General features: G+C 41.2%; 1 protein-coding gene across 8 annotated transcripts in view; it reads right to left on the reverse strand.

Annotated features, from left to right (window-relative positions):
• Window positions 1-26,566, reverse strand: part of LTBP1 (latent transforming growth factor beta binding protein 1) — a 398,930-nt gene that overhangs the window by 176,853 nt on the left and 195,511 nt on the right. For all 8 annotated transcript variants that reach the window (XM_019447806.2, XM_019447788.2, XM_019447769.2 and 5 more), the window contains 2 exons: window positions 15,704-15,928; window positions 14,046-14,320 (listed from right to left, as the gene is read on the reverse strand). In XM_019447806.2, coding sequence (XP_019303351.1) covers window positions 14,046-14,320; window positions 15,704-15,928 — 500 coding nt within the window. The remainder of the gene's footprint in view (window positions 1-14,045; window positions 14,321-15,703; window positions 15,929-26,566) is intronic.

Below are 26,566 nucleotides of genomic sequence, written 5' to 3' on the forward strand. Positions count from 1 at the left end.
GCTCAGAGAATTAATGCTGTAGAAAGATGTGTAATCATGTGGATTTCATTTTAATTCTCCTCGAGAAACACAACATGATGTCACTGAATGACAATAATTCAACCAGTTAATACCAATGTTCAAGCAGCAAATTTCACTTTGGGGACATCCAGATCTTTTTGGTCACCCACCACGTCTTGGTAAGAAGACCAAGACCACGAAGCCAAAATAACAGAGCCCACTCTGCACCTCTTGACCATAAGCAGCCATGGCTTAATCATAAAACCCTGCAGAATGTGGAACTCACTAAGACAGGTCCCAGGAAATACAGCTGTCTTTTCACACTAAGCTAGTGTTACAGACGGAATGTGTGCCTCATCCCCCAAATCCCTAAGTTGAAGCGTTGACCTCGAACGTGATGGTACAGAGAGCAGGGCCTTTGGGAAGTAATTAGGTTTAGATGAAGTCATAAGAGTGTGGCTCCCGGGTGGGATTAGTGTATTTACAAGGAAGGGAATAAAGACCACAGCATAAACCACTGACTGACTGACAGGGACACACACACTCTCACTCTCTCTCTGTCTCTCTCTGTCTCTCTCTCTCTCTCTGTCACGTGAGCACATCAAGAAGGTGGGTGTCTGAAAACAGGAAAAGAGCTCCACCAGGAACTTAATCTGTGAGCACCTTGATCTCAGATTTCCTATCTCCCAAACTGCAGAAAGTAAGTTTGGATAGCTTAAGCTACCCAGACTATGGTATTTTGCTATGGCAGCCTGAGCCTACTTACACAGATAGCAACAGTTCCTTGTGAACACCCCGGGACCACAAGAGATGGGCTAAACCAGGATGGAATAGTAGAAAGAACACTGGAGTAGCAACCAGAAAGGCTCAGTTTCAGTCCTCACCAACCAGAGATACGAGATGTGAAGCAACTAATTCACTTCTCTAGACTTTAGCTTCCTCATCAATTAAGTTTTACGTACAGACTAATTACTAATACTCATTGATGTGCCTAAATTCTATGATTTTATAAAGGCTCCAGTGCAGGGGTAGAAGATAACCGGAGGTTGTAAGTGGAATGGTTTCCTGTGTCAGGGAAATCCTATGAAGGGCAAGGTTCCTTAAATGTCTCCTGCCTGCCAGACTGATACAGTACATTCCATGATGATGCAGACTTCCTAGGCCTAGCATCACACCCTGACCTAGATCAGTGTGATCAGTGATACTAGGATGGGCCTCCTCCTCTTGACCCTACCCTCCCAGCTCACCCCTCTTCTGCTAATCAGTGCTCACAAAAAAGCAGCTCTATCTTCCTGAAAACAGTCATGGCTTTTCAACAGCCACTCTCTAGATTAATTACAATGAATCATATATGATTATCAAATAGGCAAACTATCAGAAATTACTCAAGATGGTCATGGAAATGCAAATTTTGCCTATCCTGAGCTGGGACCCATTGCAAGGTCACATTGTGATTGATCAACCTACACGGCATGGGTGTCCCATAAATTACTCCAAGCATGCATCTGACACGTTCACCCCCACCCAGACCCAGAAAACTTTACCCCAACATTCTGGTACAAACTGAGGTTTTCTGGCAAACAGAAGCTATACCCTCAGTACTCTATATCTGGTTGAAGAATGGGAACCCCTTTTTTGGAAATCTTGGACTTCTTTTCATAAGAACCAGAATGAGGTCCCTTATGGGAAAAGTTCCAAGTACACGCAATGGGGTGGATGAATCCAAACTTCTATCACAGCTCTTTATTCCTATCATCAATCTTTTCGCTATGATATAAACATATCTCCACTCCGGCAAAGTGACTTCTGTCCGTCTTCTGACTAAAACGGTGTTCTTATGGCCTCTGGGCCAACCATGGCTCCAAACTAAACTGGAAAACCTCAGGAAAGCTCTTCAATGTCCATGCACTAGAACATTAAATATGTTTATTTCTATGCGCCAGTAAGAAAGAGGGTCCAAATATCTAAGCCTATCATTAATGCAACTAGAACAACATATTTGATCAACTTGTCCTAAGGCCTGTTGTCATAAAAGGGAATATTGTACGACAGAGCACTGGCGGGGTAACAGGCATTGTCTCATAAGAAGAGGAAAGCGCTTAAATACTTCCAGATTTTTTAAAGAACTTGTAAAAAATTTGCTTTGGCTTGAGCAGAACATTCTTTATAAGCAAGGTTTTTTTTTTTTGCTTTTTTTTTTTAATCCACCCAGCTTTCTTTTATTAGAGTAATTAAAACAATGTTAGGCATTTGGGGTATCTGATACAACCATAATCCTCTGATATTTCAGGCTATTGATTTTACAAAATATCTACTATGACTAGGGCATTAACTGCTGGAAACGTATCCACGTTGATTTCTGACAGTGTATTTGTTTAAAGCCCGCTGAAGCCAAACCATAGGCTTCAAGGAATTCCAGACAACTACTTTAGTTTATGAAACGATATTTTAAAAGTTACGCTAAGGCAAAAATGGTTTTAAAAAGTAACATACAAAGGGAAAAAAAATTCTTAAGCATGAAACTTACGATTCGACTTGACATCTTTTCTAAAGAAACAATTAAATTTGGGCTATTTTCTCCATCTCTACAATGATTTAATAAGCATTTCATCAGTTGTGATATATGTGTGTTGCTATTTTTACACCGTAAAAAGAATAAGTATTGTCATGATTATATTCTGACATCATAATTCCCGTTACCCTGTCCTTACAGCAAAACAACACAAATCACATCATAAATCCTAGCCTTAGATGGTGAGAACATGAAATTTATTCAAAGTTCCATTACCGAGGATGTGACTAAAAAGACAGACTCATGCTCAGGAGGAAATCAAGATGGGCATACAGGGAGGGTTGTTATTACTATGGCAACTGGATCACTCCCAAAATGATGAACATAAAGGCTTCTTTCCCCAGTGCTTACTTCTACAACTGTACTGAAGGAAATTTTCTATATTAAGCTCCGGTGCTTCTCAGTTTCTTTTCTTTTCTTTCTTTTTTTTTTTTTTCTATGTAGAGATACTGCAAGGAACAAAAAACATTTCAGGCCTCATACCGCTGTGTAAATTGCAACACGTGCCTCATCTGGTTAAGCTTTCAGTTTTTCTGTGTTTTATCCAAGTACACAGAACTCAAAACTAATAATTACCTGTGGTTTGGTTGCAAATAGTGTAGAAAAACTGAACGCCACAAATCATATTAATAGGTTTCTTGAGTTCCCCGGGAGCAGGAAACCAGGTCTGTCTTGACCACATTCTGCCACTTGTGGCAGGAACATTCACTGCTCACCAAAGAACCACTTGTCCCAGCTTCCCGGCATGTGCCAGCTTCCTAACTGCATCGGTCAGCTCCGACTACTGTAACAAAATATCACAGACCGGGGGGCTTGAAGAACAGACATCCATTTTCTCTCCGTTCTGCTTAAAATGCAAGATCAGAGCACCATCACCGTCAGCTCTAGTGAGGTCTTTCTTCCTGGCTTGCAGGACGCTGCCATCTTGCTGTGTCCACACAGGGCAGAGAGAGTGAGCTCTCAGGGGTCACTTCTTAGACGGACACAAATCCTATCACATCAAGGCCCCACCCTTACAAACTCATTTCATCTTAATTACCTCCTTATTGACTCTATCTCCAAATATAGTCACACTGGAGATTAAGGTTTCAACATATGTTTTGGGAGGGCCACGATGGAGTCCATAGCCCTGACAGGCGGGGCCAAGTGACTCACTCTGAACAAGGGTTGTGGGAAAAGCAATGTCCCTTGCAGCACCTCTCTCCCCGTGCTGTAGGAATTAAAGAGGCCACATATTCCGGATAGCACAGTCTTAACACAGTGGAAACCCATCAGCCTGACAGAGAGCGATGGCACAGAGCTCCTGGCTTACCCCTTACACACCTAGCACAAGCAAAATGCAAGCTTTTGTCATGTTAATTTATTACTACAGCACAATCTATTCTGCCGCCAGCACTGAGCTCAATTCCTAAATGGCCCTGCCCTCGTGAAAAGCATAGCCTTGTGGGGAAAAGAGGTTCATAATCAACAATTTTGAGATAATTAAATTCAAAATGGTCTGACGGGATTCCAAATGCAGTAAGTAGAGTTCAGACAGAAGACAGTACATGTGGGTGAAGGACTTCAGAAGACTTTTTGGAGGTACCAATACAGGCTGGATTTGAGAAATCACTGTAGGTATTTTTTTTAAGTTTCTTTATTTAGAGAGCACGAGAGCGCAAGCAGGGGAGGGGCAGAGAGGGAGAGACAGAGAATCCCAAGCAGGGATTGTCAGCTCAGAGCCCGATATGGGGCTTGAAATCATGAACCGTGAGATCACGACCTGAGATGAAATCAAGAGTCAGACACTTAACCGACTGAGCCACCCAAGCGTCCCTAGTAGGTCTTGACGTATCTCATTTTTGTGCAGTTTGCTCTGTCCATAGGCCCTGTGCATATGTAACTATTGGTGGCACATAAGATGGAAAAGAAGAAAGATGTCAAACGTACCAGTCAGAGGACTGCAGGGCTAAAAGTGGCCTTGGTAGTCTTCTCAGGCAAACCAGTTATTTGAAAAATGAAAACACACACACACACACACACACACACACACACACACACACACAAAACTGAGGGCCAGAGAGACAGGGAGCTTGCAAAAACGGAAAAAGATTATGGACATGGAAACATCACCTCCATCTCTGAGTCTCAGGCTTCACATAAGTAAATGGGAGACAAGAATACCAACTTTTCCCTATTTTTAAGGTCAAGTAAGGTCATAAATGTCAGTGTTCTCTATCAGCTATCAATTTTATAAAAACACAGCATCTTACCAGGATGCCTGCCCCTAAGCCACAGAATGTTCAAACCATTTTCTTAACAGCTCCATTAAGGCCTGCACATTCTAAACCAGACCTCTTCAAAGTGTCATCTTGAAAGCATTGCTGTTTTTATTCAAAATATTTAGAACTCCTCTGCGTGGATTTCAGAATTCTCTTCAGGGATGAAGACATGCTACTTCAAATATCCAATGGTACAAATCCTTGCTTTCTGGAGGCTGAACTGACCCCTGGAAGCCTTCAAGCCACTGAGAATATAGCAAATGAGGGAGCTGCACAAGATCACAGACAGACAAATTTTCTCATGCAGCTCCATTAACTAGTTCTGAAAAATCCCTTCGAAACGGAAATTTCCAATCTGTTGGCCCAACAGCCATTGCTAGAATAAATGCACAGTCTCATAAAGGGCCTCACTGAAAAGAATATTCCATTTGATACATTGATATGTAAATTTTTTGATTCACAAAAGAAGACAAGAGGAGAAAGAAAAAATGGAAGGATGAGAAAGAAAAAGAAACCTGTACTATCTGTCCTCAATGTGGGAGAAGGGGCAGGGCAGGGCAATGGAGTCATTGTCATCTCTCAACATCAGTGTTGCTTTTTCTCCACAAATTTATGGGTCAGATTCCAGAGGACTGGGGTTTATTTTGGTTTTTCTGTACGTGTGTGTGTGTGTGTGTGTGTGTGTGTGTTTAAGTAAACCAGAATGATTCTACTTTGTTTTAGCAAATCTCAATTCTAAGGGACCATGTTGGCAAGGCCAAGAAACAACAGACCCAAGAATACCAGCTGAGTCTTTAAACATTTTTGTAATGTATAGAGCCTAACTCAAACATCAATTCAAACCTTGGGCTTTTTTAAGTTAATTTATTTTTGAGAGAGACAATGAGTATAAGTGGGGGAGGGGCAGAGAGAGAGGGACAGAAGATTTGAAGTGGGCTCCCTGCTGACAGCAGAGAGCTTGACATGGGGCTCAAACCCATGAACTGTGCGACCATGACCTGAACCAAAGTCAGACGCTTAACCAACTGAGCCACCGAGGAGCTCCATACCTTGGGCTCTTAAAACTACTTCCGGCATATTGCCATCTTCAAATGGAATGACCACAAAACCATATCACTTTGCCAAATTCAGAAGTGACATAACATGCTTCCACTCCAAACTGCCCTATAATTAATCTCAAGGCCTGTTCCTCAGCAAAAACAGGAATCTAATTATTAATAGGGGTATTGAGTGAGCCCTAGAGGCATAAAACATGGAAATTTGATATTTCCAGTCATGATAAAGGCACTGTCACTGCCAATAAAATGAAAAACATCTGAGAGGAGGTGCTTGAGGAGGACCAAGAAAGCATAAACTTGGCTATTTAAGAGATTAGGGTGAGGGAACAGCCAAAGCTGACGTGCATAGGTGCAGACATTGGCCTAGGTAAAGACCGGAATCAGGCAGTAGGAAGGGTAATGCGTCTAGGTCATCATCCATTCTCTCAAGTAGCCTACTTCAGTTCTAAGAATCTATATTTTAATTATCCTAATGTCTTAGTCCCACATTCCCCAAGTAAAGCTAGCAGTTTCCCTGGCCACTGGCAGAAGCCCAGAGACATGCAGACACATTCTCTTCACATACAGCTCCTTCTCCCTTTGGGTCTTTACTGATCTTTTAAACTCGAAGGAAGAGAGTCCCTGAACGAAGTCTGTCTGGCAAAGGCTGCTGGAACCAGACCAGCCAACACTGGAGAGCTCCAGGCACCCATCGCTGACACGTGTGTGACACCTTCGGTGATACCTCCGCAGTTGACACAGGTAAGGTTTGGCAAGGGTGGCCATTTGAGAGCCACTGGAGACAACCAGACTCACTAACACTCAATTAAATATTTCTTAGATTATGTCAAAGGAGTATTTGAGTGGGACACTGAAGAAAAACCCAGATGTCATAGGAAGTGCCTGGTGTTAATGGTTTATTCCACCTGAAGGAGGCCAAACTTCAGTAAATGCAATCAGCATACCCCATTGGGGCTCTCTGCTCACAGAGAAGGCAGATGTCTGGTAGCCCTGGCCCTGCCTTTCCCACTCACTGCCCCGCAGTACTTCTGCAAGAAGATGAAGGCCAAGTTCACCAGGGACAGACCTGCCCCCAAAAGCATGTGGCTGGGGAAATGGGTAAGGGGTGAGGGCCACATACACACCTGTACCCAATGCTGACCCAGTTCTCCTTCCCACATAAGGGATGATATGTAAGTGAGAGGCCAAGCGACTTTGGTAAAATCTCTTATAGTTATTCCTTCTTAAACGTTTTACTTATATTTTGAGAGAGAGAGAGAGAAGCAGAGAGACAGGGGGACAGAGGATCTGAAGCAGGCTCTGCACTGTCAGCCAAGAGGCTGAGATGGGGCTCGAACTCACAAGCCAGGAGATCATGACCTGAGCTGAAGTCAGACATTCAACCTACTGAGCCAACCAGGCGCTCCTAGTTATTCCTTCTTTAGAAGTCTCATCGATTTATGTAGCTTGTAAAGGGAAATAGCCAATGTGAAGAGTGTCACAATGACTCTAGCATCACCCCTGTCAGAATATCCTAAACCACGTCTTTTACCCTACTTTTAGGCCTCATCCTCGCAATGCTCTTAGGTCACAGCAGAGGGGACTTTGTGGAAATTAAAGAATAGATTTCTAAGCAGAACATACTCTCCCAGCTCCTTTAATTGAGTCCTGAATTCTCATCCTCACTGCAAACAGATTTGCAAAGTCTACAGTCTGTCTGTGGTATCAATCCACATCAGTATCTATCCATATGCATCTTTTCTGCCTTGTGGAACTGACAGGCCAAGCATCTGCTTCCCTACTTTCTCACTGGCTGTTGTGTGGTAGAAACCAAGAAATATTCTTCTTCAAAGTCCTGTCACAGAAAATTGAGACTTAAAAAAATTTTTTTTAATATTTATTTTTGCGAGAGAGAGACAAACAGACAGAGCATGAACAGGGGAGGAGGAGATAGAGAGGGAGATACAGAATCCGAAGCAGGTTCTAGGCTCCAAGCTATCAGTACAGAGCCGGATGCAGACCTTGAACTCAAGAACTGCGAGAACATGACCTCGGCCGAAGTTGGATGCTTAACCGACTGAGCCACCCAGGTGCCCTGAGACTTTTTTAAAAAGTACTTTCAGGGGCACCTGGGTGGCTCAGTCAGTTAAGCGCCTGACTCTTGATTATGGCTCAGGTCATGTTCTCACGGTTGGTGAGATCGAGTGAGCCAGGGACTGGGCTCTGCGCTGACAGCATGGAACCAGAGCCTGCTTAGGATTCTTATCCTCCCTCCCTCTCACTGTCTCTGCGCCTTTCTCCACTGGCACTGTCTCTCACTCTCAACAGAAATAAATAAATTTAAAAAAAAAAAAAGAAAGAAAGAAAGATAAAAAGTACTTTCAGCCGTGTAATTAGGAGAGTTCCCACTTTGATGAGATCACAGTTTCTTGTTAATTTCTCCATGATGGTTACTTTAAAAAAAGTTTTTTTTAAACAAAAGTCAAGTCCATTTGTTTGGCCCTTCAAAAATTGTGTGTGTGTGTGTGTGTGTGTGTGTGTGTGTGTGTGTGTGTGTTAGGACTAAGATTTAGAGCCTGAGGATGTTATGGAATTTATCTGCCAAAAGAGACCTATCTCCAATTATATAAACTTTTTCCTCCAATGGCCCATCCAGTTTCCATTTTTCCTGTCTAAAGAGAACTGTTGGAACAACTTCTAGAACCTCTAGGAGGACCCCTAAATAATTCTCAAGTCATCTTAACTCAGTTTTGCTCCTGCTCTTATTTGTATGACCGGGAAGGAAAGGAAATAAAGGCTTTTCCAGTAATTTCAGGATTTCACAAGTACTGCTCTCTTCTCTCCTTAATCCACATAAGGATTTTTTTTTTTTTGTAGCGAATACATATTAGAGAATTTAAATGAAAACACAGAGTTTGTTTCTTACGGTTTTGTTTTGTTTTATTTTTTTAACTGTTATGGCCATTTTATGGTTGCAAGCAGGTTTGGGTGTTGCTTGAGCATCTTTATCTGTGCTAAAGCACTGTACTAAAAATATCTTTTCTGTTTAGACCTACTTCAGGTTTTCCAGTATTTCTGTTCTTCGTTAACTCAGGTGTTTATATGCAGAATTTTCTGCTCTTTTGGCATGTGCAAAAGGAAGGTCTTGAAGCATTTGGACTTTTTGTCTCATCTTGTACGTCTGTGTCTAATTAAGGGGCATGTTCCCACATTTAAAACAGCACATGATTGCACAACCAGGCAAAGGCAGACCCAAGCGTGGACATTGGACCCCAAGCCCTACCTCGTGATTCTAAACACTTCTCAGACAGGGTCTTTTCATACCATCTGGCATCATTAGGTCACTGCAAATGTTTGTTGCCGGCAACTGGGCAACAAATAAAACCTGCGTAAAACAGACACTCAAATGCCAAGTAAGTTTCAAATTTGGGTCACTATTAAGAGAACCAACTTAAAACAAAGGAAACCCTTGTACAACAGAAAAAGTATACATATTCAATGTCCCTGTGATGCAAAAAGAAATTGAGGGGGTATTTTCTGAAATTTGGCCTCTCCTTAGAGATGAAAACCAGCACGGAAATGTTCACATTTCCAGCATGTGAAATAACACAAGATTTTCCTAAAAATAGTTGGTAATTTTAACCATCGGAAATTGTAATTCTAACTTCATCTATACAGTGAGTAGACTTTCCAAAATGTTTTCAAATATATACAGAGAACACCCCCCACCCACAACTACTTCAGGTAGCACAGAGAGATAACTGCCAAAATTATGACTTGTTAACTGCTTCAGATTCGACTTACATTCAAGAAATCCATCCTCTTAGCCACACCATGCATTCTATTAATTTCTACTCTTTTAATACTTGAATATGAATTTAGCAATGCCTGTATCCAGCTCAATTCACACAGAAATCAATACTCTATGTGATCTAAAGAAGAAATTATTTTTAGGACTTAAAAGATGGAACATCACTTTCTCCAACAGTAAAACGATAGGCCTGATTCCTCCCCCAGCTCTACCCCCCCATACCTTGTCACACTCTGTCAAGTGTGTGACATTATAAATTCCCAATCCCATTATTCCTGCTCTTTTCTCTTCATAATACAAGCCAAAGAAATGTCCACTGTTCTCACGAATTTATCACCACTAGAGCTATTTGCTGCTCAATGAATCTTCTCCACTCATCTACTCTCGCTCCATCTCTGAAACAGCATTAGACTTCCTGACTGATAATCAAGAACGCACCATTCTTGATGTCAGTCAAGGATGGGGCTGCTTAAAACAAAGATGTAGCTACTCATCTTCATCTTACAACCTCCCCCAGGGTTAATCAATCATTGTGAGCATTTATCTGATTTCTGAAGCAAGGAAGTTCAGAACGGTCCAACTTATCACATTCTTTTTTTTTTTTTTAAATCCCCCACAACAGCCAATAATCAAATCCTGATGCTTGATTCTTTACAAAAGCTCAGGAATTCATCTTTATTTTCAAGTTAACTTCTTAGACTGGACCCTGGTCAATTCACAAATGGACTGAAGCCAACGTCTCCTCCATGGCCTCCTCATGTCTACCGTCCCCACATCCACCCACCCCATTCTTTCCTAAGTTGAAACTTTTAAAATTACTCTCTAAAAATTCATAAAATGTATCAAAGTTACAGCTTTCAAGTTCAACTTAAAATTTGATTATTCTAAGACTAGACAGTTATCATTTTTGTTTCTTTTCCTCAAGAAACTTTCACATATTCTGAGACAGTCACTTGAATACCTACCTCTCGGGGTCAACAACTATTACAATTTTGTCTTATTTGTGTATGAGATGCATTTGAAAATAAACCATAACCATCATGGCGTTTTACCCCTAAAACTTTGAACATTCATCTCTCAAGAATAAGGAATGGTCCTACATAACCCCCACATCATTATCCTACCTAAATAATAGTAATTCCAGAATATCATCTAATATCCAGCCCTATTTAGATTTCTCCAATATCCTTTGGAGCCGGGTGTTGTGTGTATGTGTGTGTGTGTGTGTGTGTGTGTGTGTGTATTTCTAGCTAAGAGTTGATTAAGGTTCATATGTTATATTTGTCATTGGGTCTCATTTGTCTCTTTCTAGAAAAGTCACTCTGCTTTTCTTGTTTTCCCTCATGAGAAGATTTTTTCTTTGAAGAAGCCAGGTTATAATATCCTACATTATGAATCTGTCTGCTGGAGGAGATATGCGTGTGATGTTTTTAGTTTGTTTCCCCTTTGCCTATGAGCTAGATAGGTTAGGTGTAAAGGCTTTATTAGATTCAGGTTAAATATTTTTGGCAAGAATACTTCAAGGATGATGTGGAAACTCCATACTGTGTCACATCAGGAGGCACATAATATCGGTTGTCCCACTTGAAACAATTCTGAATTTGACTGCATGGTGAAGGGGGGCTTCATGAAAGTGTTACCTTGATACTAAGTCATTTATATCACACTATGCCTCAGGTGTAAGGGGCTTGTTATCTGTACAAATACATGCCAGGAATCCCAAGCTATTTTGCTTCTCTGGTCTTTCCTAACACTCCCTTCTCCATTTCTTGCCATGTTCTCTTTCCTTTAATTCTTCTCCCCCACTTCTGTGGGAGCTTGCCTTCCTAACCAATCATGCATTTTCCTCTACCACTGAAGCAATTCCTGACATTCCACTATACAAAGATGCCCTGAATTTAAATACATGATCATAGCTCATGTTCAACTTTCAACCCCAAGTTTACTAACTATTAGAATGTGCCATAGACACAAAAGCAGTTTCTGCCAAATTTGTTTCGTATGTGACCTCTCATGGTAACACATAAACACAGTTACTGATAACTCTAAGGCATTCGAAGTCTCAAGAGCCAAAATCTGCAGCTAATGAAAGTGTTCCCACTAAGCAACGCAATGCACACCGAAGGAGCATTTACACAGTTGTTTCTGCAATTCATTTAAAAATCTACCTACACCACCTCGTGGAGCTTTGTTTGCAAACTAACTATAGCTAGAAAGCACACATATTTTCCAGCACCTCTGTAGGGACACGTCTTATATACTATTGACTATTTGCCAGAAATGTATTTTTTAATGTCTCGATCATCCTAATTACACAAATTACTGGACAATCATAGGCATGCAGCAACATTTCTCAGTAACAGTAAGAGTGTTTTCTTGAAAACAGGTCTTATTTTGAAGCTGGGTATTAGTGACTACACATGCAAAATAAATTAAGAACTGAGATAATTGTCTGGATCATTCTGACCAGAAGTCAGAAGAGTATCCAGATAAGGCAAAAGTATTCCACGGAGTTTGAATTATTTGGGGGAACTCTACCAATTATCCAGCTCGCTTTGACTGTACTGTCCAGCTTACGCTTGAAAGTAAATAGTTTGTTTTTATCCTTTCTAGTTCGCAATCCTCAGCCTACTATTATACAAAACTGGTAAGTTTGTTAATACCTCATTTTCTTGCTTTTTAGGCTCTGTGTCCAACTTGGAAATTAGGGAGAAAGATACTGGGCACAGAGTTTTAAAAGGACCTGCCTTTTCCTTTCTCATGACCAATCTAAGCTGGAATGGCTAAACAATGCAAATGGCACCAATATCACCCTCTCTCTCCAAGGCTACTCTGGGGCAACATTGTGAAGTATGAAGTTTATCTTCAGCCCCACTGTCCCTACCGAAACCTGACCTTAGCACAAAATCCAGTCTTTACTTCTAAGCTAAATTTAAATTGATGATGTTCCTTCTCCAAGAAGCATTTGCTTAAACCTGGTCTTCAACTGAGGAATGAAAAGGTTCCCTTCAGTGAGCATTTCAGGTATCTGTAGGCAGACAACAAAGGTGGTGTTTGGGGGATCAAGCCTTCCTTGCTTTACTAAAATTACAGGACATAAGCAATCACCTACTCTATTTTTAAGTTTGACTATCTGGATAGATAAGTACCTTCTAAGCTAATATTTGCAGAGTTCTACAACATTTGCAAAGCAGACACATTACATGTCTCATCTTGACAAACCCCCATATTCTTATCTCTACCTTACAGATAAGGAAGCTGGTCTCCTAGCACCTACTGCTGGGGCCATAGCTCTAGCCAAGACCTTTAACTCTATTCACATGGGTTCTCTTTTCTAGCTGGGTCTAGAAACCAATTTTGTTTTACTGCCCCAGAAGAAAGATTACAACCCTACCGTACACTTGTCTAGTACCTAAAAAGCATTTTCTAGGTTTCTAAAGCAGTAACAACTGACTCTATTACCTACAAATACTTCACACACACACTAATTTTCTAATAATCAGGTAACAACAGAGGAATAATAATACATTTATCTCACCGACTCTTCTCATGGGGGATCCAAACCATATGAAATGACAAGAGCAGAACCACAGGAAAAAGCCACAACATTATCATGTGATCCCAAAGCAAGTAGCACAACATGGTTGAGGTAGAGGAACCAATATATTTATATTGTCTTTGCTATGTATATTCAACAGTGAGTTTTAAAGAAAACTCAGCCTTTCTCTCACTTTATGGTATAAATATAGGCCTAAAGTGACGTGCAAATTCAATATTAAAATGCACGTCAAACAATTCCTGCATTGCCATGGTAGTTACGAATTTTTATTAGCAGAAAGAAGATGCCAAGTTATCACTGCACAAAGGGGTCAAAATTCCTCTGTACCTACAACCTACAAACTGTTGCAAAAAGGCATAAATGTTTTCAAACATCTTTGCAGAATACATCTCACATACCATATCTCATGCCTGACTTATTTTATTCACAGATCACCTTAAGTAAAAAAATATATAAACAGGCAATCATGGACTTCTGGAAGCATTTCTGGAAGATCACTACTTAATATTATAGACTGAGTTCAGCAAAGTTTTTCTGTCAAGAGCTTTACAGGCCTTATTTCAGGATTTGGGGACCCCATGATCTCACCAACGCTACATAACTGTTGCCAACAGCATGGAAGGACAGACAGTATGTAAATGAATGGATGTGGCTATGTTCCAATAAACCTGTATTTACAAAAAATGGGCCCAGGGGTCAGTCTGTCAACCCCATCTATTGAAAACCATTTTGCCAAGTCTGGCTTTCCTATTAAAATGCCATATCTATAATGCATTACCCAAATGGGCAGGGCAATGTTGCTTACCTGTGACCCAATGGTTTCCTGGAAGCACCGGCCAAGCTGCGTCTTAGCAGCCACAGGGTAGACGTGGGGAATGACCTGCTGGTGAGAGTACGTGGAATGTACGGTCTGGGTCTTCTGGACAGGAAGCCCTTGGTAAGAGATTTGGGATTGGCCCGCTTGAGCTTCTTTTGTCTTCTGGCCTGTTGGGCCATCAATTCTTGAAACCTGATGTATCTGAACTGAAGCCTCCGGAGGGTGTTTCACATGGATATTGACTATGTTGGGAGGAAATTTCACTAAAAAAGATTAGGAGAAAATTTTAGTCGTGAATAATTAACAAGTGAGTCAGCATGAGAGCAAATACAGACACCCACATAAACTTTATAGTACCCTAGTATGTATGTATTTTTGCTGCACAGCCATCAATTCTGGAGGATAAAAGGGTACACTCAAAACACAAATTAAACCTGGATTTGTGTCTTTTAAAGAGTAAAACTGGACATGTAAAGAGACATTAAAACCTTTCACAGTAACACATTCACGAGACAAGAATATTCTTAGGGGGGTAGGGGGCGCTGCGTGGCTCAGGCAGTTAAGCATCTAACTCTTGACCTCGGCTCAGGTCATGATCTCGATGTTCATGGGTTTGAGCCCTACATCGGGCTCTGCGCTGATGGTGCAGAGTCTAGCGGGATTCTGTCTCTCCTTCTCTCTGCCCCTCCCCTGCTTGTGCACGCACACGCATGCGCTCTCTCTCTCTCTCCATCTCAAAATAAATAAACTTCATGCTGCCTGTGGTCACAGGTGGGTACACTTTATCAAAGGACAGTAGTAAAGGCTCAAGAGTTTACTTTTGCATTTCTCAGTGTTTCTACTGCCAAACTTGTAAGATTTACCTTTCCACGTCAAAAGAGGAAATACAGTTCCACAAGGCATAATTCCCTTATCCTGAATGTTATGGCATGTCCATACCTGTGGGACTCCTGAACTATGGAAAATACTTACACGTGATATTTTATATCTGTATTTACTTTCTGCAACTTCCAAATAAAATTTCATCTTCTGATGCTAACTAACATTCAAGTTTTAAAGACTAAAGGCCTTAACACTTCTCTGACCCCTTTTCAAAAATTGTTCATGTGTAAGAGATGCCAGGTTTGAAAGAATGAGTTAGTCATAGAATTTCTAAGCTCCAAGTGACCTACTTTACCTTCCTCTACAGATGAATAAATTGAAGCCCAGTGAGGTTAACTGATTGTTTATAACTAAAACCAAGCGCTCTTCAACTACAAAATAAACTCGATACTCACCAGCAGGTACTAGGCAATCCACTAGCTCATTAGTCCTATATGAGTCTGAACACTGCCTTGCTCATCTTTCTATTTCCTAGGCCCTGCCAGAAACATGAATGTAACAGCTCTTGGTGCTAAGAGCCAGCATAAAAGGATGGGCTCCTTTTTACTTTATTTCCTAGATACTAAATCTCTATGGCCTAGAAAGTACTGCAGCCACATACCTGAGCCCATACTCTGTCCCTGCCACCATTTCCCAGGCCACAGATCACATACTTCTCTCTGTTTCAATACCAGTCCCGCCATCTGCAGATACGTGCTTCCACATGAGTTAGGTAGGTTAACAGACATCTGATGAATGGGCAAAAAGAAAATAAATAACCTTACCTTTGACTCCTTGTTGGCTAGTCATGGTCAGAGGCAAGGTATGTGTAGAGTGGACAACATGCGTTCCCAATGTCTTGCCTGACTGCTGAGAATGCTGGTAAAGTTTAGGCACACTGGCACCATGGACCGGAATCTGACAAAGCTTCCCTGTGAAATTTGGAGGGCACTGGCATTTGTCTCTTGAACTGCACTGGCCACCATTCATACATGGAAGATGGCAAATTACTACAAGGGAAAAGAGAAAATGGGGAGAGGTGGGTAGTTTCTGAAATGCTAAGTAACAACCAATCAACAGAATCCCCAAAACCCACAGCCCATGATAATCATCATATTCCTGATGACTTTAGTAACAGTCAACAAAGAAGTCACTACACTATGAAAACAATGGACTATTACTATCTTTTTCTTCCCACCTAAAGCCATTTAACTCTCCAATTGCTTGTGGTTGTTCTCCCTGACAAGGGAAAGAATTCAAAGTAGCCACTCAGGATTATTATCTATCACAGTGTCCTTTTCAGTATCTGTTGCATCCTATAATTACCTTGATTTTGTAGTGTATTACTTGTTTGTTAACTGTCTCCCTAGACTATAAAGTCCTTGGGAAAAAGTGATCTGTCTAGCTTAGTGATTTTTATATCCTCAGCACCTAGAATAATTCCTGGCACACAGCAGACATTATTTCCTCAAAGAATAAACAAAGAAACAAATGAGTGTTTAAAGCATCTCTTGATACAGGTATTCTCTTCGTAAGACATGGAACTAAGTGCTACCCAGAATCAGGGAGGAGAAGAGCCTGAATCCTGCTTTATAGGAATATGCAATCTCCTTGGGATAGACCACAGTGAAACTGAGAAGTACCAGAGTGATTAGTAGTATGGGCTTTAACAGATTAAGAATAAAGATAAAAGGACACGTGGAGTAAAGAATTTTAAGAAGAGTTTTAAATTCTGGCTAACTTCAGCTTTTAGTCAACCTCCTAATTAACTAAAATTCTTCCTATCAGCCTCTTAACATAATCTGACTCCTACCAACTTGAACAGTAAAAGTGCCTCAACTCCATTTCCTTCCAGCTTCTACTCTAAGTCTTCTCCTCTTTTAAGACCAACCTTTCAAAAGAACTGCCTCGACACACTACCATCTAGCTTGGACCAGGCTGTGCTTCCCTCTCCCTACCTCTCTTCTACATGACACTACTCTTACCAAGATCACTCATGGGCTCCATGTTGCTAAACCCAATAGATGGATTTCATTTTTCCCTTGGTTTCCATCACATCTCACTCATCTATTTGTGCTCCTTCCTCTCAGACCATTGCAGAAATATTCTTTGCAGACTCCATTTCTATGCCTTTTAAGTACTGGTATGCTTTAAGGCTTGTTCTTAACCTCTCACCCTTACTAATTCTACACACGCTGTTTCTATGATTTTACTGTGTTAGATGGTAATGTCATCCAAATTGGTATTTCCTAACCAAAGCTTTCTGCTGAGTTCCAAACTGTCTACTACAATGTATCTTCGTGTAGATATTCCACACGTGACTCAAACTGGAAAGGTCCAAAATCGAACTCCTCACCTTCCCCCAATACTTCCATTCACCAAGTGGTCCTTAACAGAAACCAGACTGCTGCTCCCCCATTTCACCCATCCAAACGTCCAGGCCTAGAACTCCTCCCTTGTCAACATTCATCAAGTATGTCCATTTCTCTCTCATCACAGGACCTCTGTTCCTTGTGAAGCTTTATCACTTATAAATCTCACCTCATTCTCTTTTACTCCACTACATTGACTTTCATTCATTTCTTCAGTTTGCAGAGAACCTCTTGTGCTTTATCCACCCTGTGTCCTTGGCTTGAACCCTCTTTCCCTTCTGTCCCCCTCAGCTACCTAACTCCTACTTATCTTTTAGACTCTGTTTAACCCTTACCTCTTCTAGAAGCATTCCCAATTGTCCTTCATCTGGGTTTGGTACCCCTCCTCTGGACCTCCATGGGTTCTCATTGGCTACTCATCACAAGTAAGCTCACTGAGCTTACTACTGCATGAGTTAGTTGTCTGACTACCTTTCTGTATGCCTCATTCAACTAGAGTTCTGCGATCACGGGTTTCCTCTTGGTATGTTTTACTTCCAGCATGTAGTTCAGCTTTTAGAAGAAAGCTGGAGAGGCACCTGGGAGGCTCAGTCAATTAAGCATCCAACTCTTGATTTCGGCTCAGGTCATGATCTGACGGTTCGTGAGACTGAAACCATGTCCACCTCTGTGCTGACAGTGTAGAGCCTGCTGGCGATTCTCTCTCCCCCTCTCTCTCTGCCCCTCCCCTGCTCTCTAAATAAATAAACAAACATTAAAAAAAAAAGAAGAAAGCTGGAGATCAATAAAATACTGGATGAAGCAATGAAACAATTCATGCCTACCACTTTGGCAAATACCATTCTAGGTGCCACAGAAGATTCAGTCCCTGCCCTTCAAGAACAAAAAAAAACTGAGGAGCTAATACATGGTAACTATCAGTACAGATCAGCATATAAGTGACAATCGGAAAATACAAAATGTAAATCCTGTGGAATATCAGAGAAGAGAAAACTCATTTCTGGGAAAGTCATAATAGACTTTACAGGGATAAGTCTTTGGGACTTTGGGATAAGTCTTTGAAACTGGGCAAGATTCATAAACACAGAAGTGCCTTTTGGGAAAATAATGTGTGTAAAGAAGGAGGCAGGCATATTTGGGAGATAATGAGTATGGCTGTCTTGTTAAAACCTTGGGTTCCTGAGGCAAGGGGTCAAGTGATAAAATGGGTTGAGTCAAGTCAGACAATGAAAGCTCTTAAAGTCCTCCTGGTAAGAAGTGTGGGTTTTATTCTACAATCAGTAAGGGAGCTCAGAAGCTTCAAGGAGAGAATTCAGGAAGACTCAAGGACTGTTCCAGAAAGACTCCTCTTGTGATGGCATGTGAGAGTAGTTGGAACAGTGAGTGAAGGTGGGGAATTCAGTTAGGACACTACTTGAAATACAAGTTGACAAACACCCAGATTAGGATCACAGCAATGAGAACAGAGTCATACACAAATACAATGATAGAAGGAGAAATCAGTACAGCATGGAGATGGGACACAGGAAGTGACAAACGGGCTGCAGAAGAGAGGAGACAGCGGAGGAGGAAGGAAAGAACCAGGAAAATGACCACCATAGCTGCCCAGAAACTGTGTCCGGGGCCTGCCCATGCTGGATGGAATGTGACATATGCTTTCTCCAGTGCCTGAGGTGCTAGGGAAGAGGAGTCAAAGCTGACTCCATGTTGAGTCAAACACTTGATTAGTCCTAGTTCACTTCCGATTTCAATTTCTAAAACACTTGGCTACAGTGGGTGTGCTCAACATGTAATGGGCAAGGAGAGCCAGGCCAAGATTTAAATGTACTACAAACAATTGACCGGAATAAGGCACTCTTCACTTTGCATAGTTCCAGTACTCTTGGATCTCAGTGACCACAGTTTAGTTACATAACACCAGTCTCCCCAATGACACAGTTCCAACTTTAGTTGTCTCAGTGTATTAATGATGAATTACATAAAGCACAAACTTTACTGCTAACTTTTTCCTGCGTGAATGACACTCGTGGAGCACGAGCTCTCATCAGTCGTGCTTCTTCCAAGTCTGTCGGCAACTGGTCCCGGCACATATATTGTTCAATTCGTGCACAGACAGCAAACAGGGAGGTGCGTTGCCCCCTCATCTCAGGGTAATAAACTCATAGGACATTTTTACACAAGTGCATAATCAAAAGAGGGTATGGGGCCAACACAAAATCAAAGTGTAACGAAAAAATAAAAAGTGGTAACAGTGGAACTGAAATTGGAAAGTGGTGATGAGGGAAAAAAATGAAGATGTCCCAGAGGAAGTGACATGGAAGGAACGCTCAGTTCACAGCTGTGAAAGCACCAAAGATAACATGTTGGGAGTGGATCCAAACTCAGGAAGGACCAGGACAAGTCACTGTGGCAGAGAAAAGATACTCCACGTCGTAAGTTATACAACGAGATGAAAGCAAACTATTCAAACTACTCTTGATAAGTTCTACTCAAAGAAATGAAACACTGATTCTTAGTGTTTCTAACATTTTAAATTAGAGGGCATTAACATTAGTTGCACTTCTTTTTTTGCATTCCCCTATACATTTATAACTTACAATGAGGAAGCTTTCGTGTTTTGACAAAAAAAATTTTAAAGGTCACGGAACTGGTCATTTTCCTACTGAATATTAAGGTCATTTTGCACAGTTTCAGTCTGCAGATCCTTTATTTGGTCCCACAGTAGCATGTAAGGTAGATTCCCTAGGATCTATACTAAAATAACTTCATCTCTGTCTGTAACCATCTTTTCTCTTCAAAGAAACGTTAACCAATTCACTTCCGTGAGACATTTCTCATATCAACAGATTTTGAAATCTAATATGAATTTAATTAGTTTTGTTTAAATCTACCTTTAAAACCCTGAGGCAGGTTTCACATAAGTGTTTCAAGGATGCACCAGTCTAAGAGGATACAGCAATAATCCAGAATAGAGGTCTAGTAACCTTGTGTGTCTCTCTCTGTTCATAAAGGAAAGTTTCTGCCTGACTTATTCTAACCAGTGAGAGGGCACTATTTATAACTATTTATGATTGAGAGGTAAACTATCTATTAGCCTGTTCCAGCATTTTCTAAAATCTAAATTACAATATCAAGTTCTTTGCCTCAATTCAGTAACTACACATTCAGTGCTTTGTGGCAGGCACTCTTTTTATAGTTCAATACTCTTTTATGTCAAAGAAAACAAATTTAAAAATCAATCTACAACTTCAGGATTTAACTATGAATGGTTTCTTTCTGTCTACAAATTCACACCGCTCTCAAAACAATCATCTAGTGATATACAGTCTGTGCTGCCAGTTTCTAGAAAAATCTCAACACATGAAGAGGAAAAAGAGTAAGTTATCTTTAAGGCTGACTTGAGAAGGCTGGTTGTAAGTCTAGCTATGGCACATATATTTTAGAACGTGTAACCAGTAGGCGTAACGCAGAATGCTAAGAAATCCCATCTCCGTGGCAGCCTGACATTTTGCCGGCTATCACCATAATTCACGATACTGCATCACATGGCCACCTAGGACCTACTGCAAAGAACAAGAGGTATATGGGTCCTCGGCCTGTTATTCCAAAATGTGTGATTTCATGACAACCACTCAATGTATCTCACAGTACTACTATACCAGGTCAAAATGAGCCAAAGGCTCCATGTTGGAGGAACAGGAAGTTGGAGGTTTTAAATTTGTCAAGTATTTGAGTGTGTTCCACCATTCCCTCTGGTCTAGAAAACAACTTGCAGTACTCAAAAAATCGGGATGACACAACAGTCACATTTTGCGCCACAAAGTGGAAGTTCAATGGATAGATATTAATGATTTGTATACAAATATGCACCAAATGGGTTTTCTCAAGACGCATACTAAAAAAGCCATATTCTCTCTTTCCTGTTATCTCAGTTGACTATAAAAATCCTTGAGCTGCTTGTCCCCAAAAGGCGCCCTAGGAATGTACTTGACTTTCCTGCAGCAACGTCCAGGCCCCTCCACCCACCCCCTTGATTCTCGTGCCAGCAGACAGACCGTTTCAAGTTATTGCGGCTAAGGCGGGACAGGGAAAACAAACCTCTATCTGAAGAAAAACCTACACATGTCAATTCACAGAACAGACACACACATGACTGATTTGAAGAACTACTTAAAGTTTCCCACTTGTCTCTGATTAGAAGAATAATGTTCCCTTAAAGGGTTTCAGCATTTTTGTTGATATCCCTTGGAGTATTTAAAACACACACACACACACACACACACACACACACACACACAATATTTTTAGAAAGTAAAAGTTATCACTTTATTTCTTCCCCCAAACATGCCTACACTGCCAGAAAGTGGGTGAACAGTGTAGTTGTTTAAAGCTTTTGGGTAACAAACATTAGATGATAATTAGATGCTACAAACTACACTTTAAGAACCTAGTCCACTGTTTTATTTATATATATAAATAAACAACTTGAATGTTTGCCTTTTAATTCAGTAGGCAGCACTAGAAAACAAAACAAAAACAAACAAAACCAAACCTGGAGCTGAAAGCAAAGATGCTGGTCACATCCTTCTGATGCCAGAAAGATGGCGAACTGAGGGGGCCTACCCCAACACAGGAGCCAAGGGAGAAAGCACAGAGATTGGTGGGCATTTACTAAAATCTAAGTGTGGGTTTTATTTACGGAACATAGAGATTTACAATTGTTGTGTTCTAAAATTGCCTACAGCCAGTTCTTGATTATCTGTCCACTAACTTCTACTGACTCCCAGACTCCACCAAGAATACATGTGAGATACAGTGGCCAGAACAACCTGTCCAAGGAGGTGGCCTTTAAGCCTAAGAGGAGAAGAATCCAGTGATGTAACAAGTTGGCAGAAGAGTGTTTGCAAAAAGAAGAAATAACAGGAGCCAAGATCCTGAGGGCTTAGAAAGGCCTAGAACCCAAAAGGAGACTGATGTGGCACAAGTGTGGAAGACCAGGACAAAGTGAGAATATCTGGGCGGGAAGGACCAATACAGGTCAACTTCCGGTCTCTTCTCACAAGGATATAGGGCAACCAATAAAAGTAGATACAGTGAAACAGAAAAAGTATAAATAAAAACTTACAGCTCAGGGCCAGGGCGAATAGCAATTACAGGAGTCTGAACCAGGCAAAAAGAAAGAGGAAGGGTTAAGTCACAAAAAGTAGGATCTTCTATTGTATACACGTGAAATGTGCACTGTAAATGTGCATTGAGTTCCTGGATCTCACTTTACATTTTTCAGTAACTATTTAGCTAGATTGAAGTTAAATTCCAGAAGGTTTAATTTAAAACTCATTAAATATAGAATCATTCCGTTAGTAAGAGGACTTTTTTTTAACATGTGAGAGAAGAGATCCGTGCTCTTGGTAATACGTGCAAACGGGAAAAACAGAGTCCAAGGAAACCTTAGGCAAAAGGGCAAAGCTCTTGTTAAAAACGCGGCCACCACACTCTCCCCACCAGAGGGAATCTCTTTGTTTCACCTGCTTCGGTAATTAGGAAGACCATATGCATCCCATCCCCACTTATCAAATACTGGCGTATGTTACTGGGCTCCAGTTAAAGGCAATGCAGATCTCAACAAATGCAAAATATCAACCTTTAAACAAACAAGAATTCCAAGAATGTCATTAGTTTTTAATGCTGTGTGCATTAGCAAATGCTTCAGTACCCTGTTCTGTTTATAATCCAGGAGATTCGAAGCCGTGCCACACACATGCACTCTAGAGCTTCCAATTTGGGATGAAGCCATTCATCATCTCAGCTTTGTTTATGGCTTTCTGTTCCTTTATCATCAACCTCACCAAAGCAGCGAGCTATCAAATGTGATCTGCTCTAATACTCAGCATAACCTAAAGAGCTCCACTTATCGAGGATATCACAAAATTCTATTTCATACCCTTCACACACAGAAGCTGTCAGTGTAGCTATCTCCTAAAAATTCCCAAACACCAGGGCTCTTTAATCCTTGGTGGGGGGGGGGGGGGGGGGGCGGGAAACACAGCAGCATTTGCAGACTGCAAAGTAAACACAAGAATCCTAGACACCTTGGGGTGGGTGGGTATCCTATAGAAACAATCTTGAAAACTGAAGCAGATTTTTTCATTTTGTGGGTTACGGTGTCCCCATCTGCAAAAAGGGACAGCTCCATGATCCAATCTACAGGGGTTTTTTCCACTTCTGAAATTCTGGTTCTCAAAAGTCTAACCAAGTTAGTTAACACAGTGCCATCCAGATCTCCTCATCTCATCTCCTGGGAATGGCAGGACTTAAATTTTAAAATGGGAAGAACGTGTATCCAGACCCTTGCAATTTGTGTAGACGTGACTGAGGTTATTCTGTTAAGTGGTGTATTTTACTGAATTATAATGCATAATCAGACACCAATACAAATGTAACTTTCATTCTTATTGCCAAAGCAGTTAATAAAATGCTCATGGAGTTAAGAAAAGCAGACTTCATTTGGGAGAATTATATAAACATACCTTTGGGGAAATGGTAATCCTGCCCCCCTAATGGACAGTGAAACAGGGTTCATAAACACGGTAACAGGCTTCATCCTCCGAGACCCTATATTCTACAACAGTACCGCTGCAAAAATCTGCAAAGAACCAATCCCACCTTAATTACTGAAGCCTGGCATTGTCTTTGATATCATCGCAAAATGCTTTCCCAAGAACCAAGCAAAACCACTTAAGCCTTGTAGCAAGTACTACTGCTGAAGCTACATACAACAGCATTACAAACAAAGGTTAAAACCTCTTTCATTTATTTTATGCTAATTTGCAAGCTCTGTGGTGTCTCAAGAGACCAAATTCGTACTCTCAGTAAGTTCAGTACTACCTGCTTGTTATTTGCCTATTCCTGAACCTCAGGAAAGGACTTAAATTAAATCTGAATTTAGAGTTTTAAAATATTTGCAAAGTCAAAGCCTTGACAATACATATTGGTCTTGAGGACACGAAGTTGCATTAAAACCTCTGACATCACAGCAAATCCAAATTCTTGCAGCCCTGGAAAGTCTGGTTCAAATATGGCCTCCAAAAAGGGAATGGTCCTCCAAAGAAAGGAGCATGGTGCCTAAGAAGAAAGAATTCTAGAGCCATTTGCCAATTCACGGGAGCACCTAACAACTTGTGTCACTTATCACTCTGCCTTGTATTAGAATCATTTTTTGTTCTTCCTTCTTGTACTTGATTTTGAAAATGGTAGGCAAGAGGCCATGGTGTTCTCATCTTTGCATCCCCTGTATCTCATTGCATGGTATTTTACAGATAAGAACTCATAAAAAAGAAAATGCACATCAATACCCTAAAAATTCCAAATGTAAAAGAACACAATATGTATACATCTCTTTAGACACTCTCTTTCTTTTTTCTTGATACACGATAACTTTAGCATCCCCTGTAGTTTCCATCTTGGTTCCAGGAAGTGCAGAGGTTTCCACAGAGGTGCTAGAAATTATCTCCCAAATAATCTAATCCAACCACTTTATCCTACAGATAGTGAGCTACAGAGACTGAGTGTCCTTAGGACATCATGGCTGGGTAGTCACAGAAATGAACCAAGAATGCAGGTGTCCTAAATCCTGGTCCTGTGCTCTTGCCACACAGCCCTTAGGAGGGAAGACCCAAGAGATGTCCCTCAAATCTCACCACACAACACAGTCTTATCTCAAGCCCTTTTAAATTCTTCTTCCAGGGGTGCCCTAGGTGGCTCAGTCAGTTAAGTGACCAACTTCTGCTCAAGGTATGATCTCATGGTTTGTGGGTTCAAGCCCCGCGTTGCGTTCTCTGACAGCTCAAAGCCTGCAGCCTGCTTCAGATTCTGTTTCTCCCTCTCTTTCTGCCCTTCTCCCACTTGTGCTGTGTCTCCCTCTCTCAAAAATAAATAAACGTTAAAAAAAATGTTTTATAAATAAATAAATTCTGCTTCCAGAGGCTTGTTTCTCATAATTGATCATAATAGGGTTTGCTAATAAAGCCTTAACACAGATGGGAGGGTTTATCTTGTTGCAGATGAGGCAGACTCATGAACTTTTCCAGGGATCTAAATACATAGGTTGAATCACACCAGGGATCCTTGTTCTTTTAATAGATACACGGGTTTTCGGGGACATCAGAGGACAGACATCAGAGGAAGACTACGGGCAGATTCAAGAACACTGAAATGAAAAGGGAAATGAACAGGACTCGCTGCACAGCATTAGACAATTTCCATCACTGAGAAAGTTCAATTGCCCAGTGCTGCTCGATCACTTGTCCCCAATGAGCTCAGAAGTGAAGGCTAGAAGGTCAAAAACTAATGTCTGCTCATTCAATGAGGATTTAATGTAGATCTACCAGTGGCCATGTCCTATTCCAAGCGCTTGGCAAACGTAAGTCAACAACACAAATTCCCTGCCCTCCTGGCACTTAGCTTCTGTCATCTATGGTCCTTGTGAGAATCTGGACATAAGCAGAATTGCTTTAGGGCCCAGGAGCCAATCAGCAGGACAGGGTCGGAGAAAGAGCTGCTCTCCCAGTTCTGCAGGCTACTACCACCTGTCTGGCTCTTTCATGGCATGTGAAGAGGCGTCAGGCAGGGCAGAGAGCTGGGAGTTCTGGAGAAGGGGAAGGGTAGGGTTCTCTCCTGGGGCTCCAGCTGGAGTGGACCTCGAAGGGTCCAGACAGGAAAACCTGAAGGGATGCTATGTGGTGAATGCAGCCACCTGCACTAGGTGATAAGTGGGGCACCTTCAGGGATTTTCAGATATACTCTCAGGGAGAATGGGGGCAGAGGGGATAAAGTTTCTGTGTCAGGAGGTAAGGGATTTGGGCTAGCATACTCTGGGTTTTTCACAATCACTATATTATCTATACCATGAGCAGGTGAAATCCACAGGGACATCCAGGTGACAGGTATCATGACTATAGTTCACATTTGCAATCTTTTGTTACTACACAGCCATATTGTTCCCTGCTATATATTGCTATACAGCTTTAACATTTTTAGGAGCTACGTAATATTCTATTAAGTTGACAGATGATAAATAACATAGCCATTCCTCTGTTGGTTTAGACTGCATTTCTTTTTAACTATCACAGATAAAGCTGCAAGGAACATCATCAATGATATCTTAGTATTTATTGTCTCATGCATTAAATTAGTATTTATTGACTGTTTAGTATACACAAGGTAATGCGCTAGGTGATACAGTGAACAAGAAACACATTGATGAGCCAATTATACCAC

The sequence above is a fragment of the Panthera pardus genome, unplaced genomic scaffold (assembly GCF_024362965.1).
Source record: "Panthera pardus isolate Hobbes unplaced genomic scaffold, ASM2436296v1 HiC_scaffold_26, whole genome shotgun sequence".
Taxonomy (NCBI): Eukaryota; Metazoa; Chordata; class Mammalia; order Carnivora; family Felidae; genus Panthera; species Panthera pardus.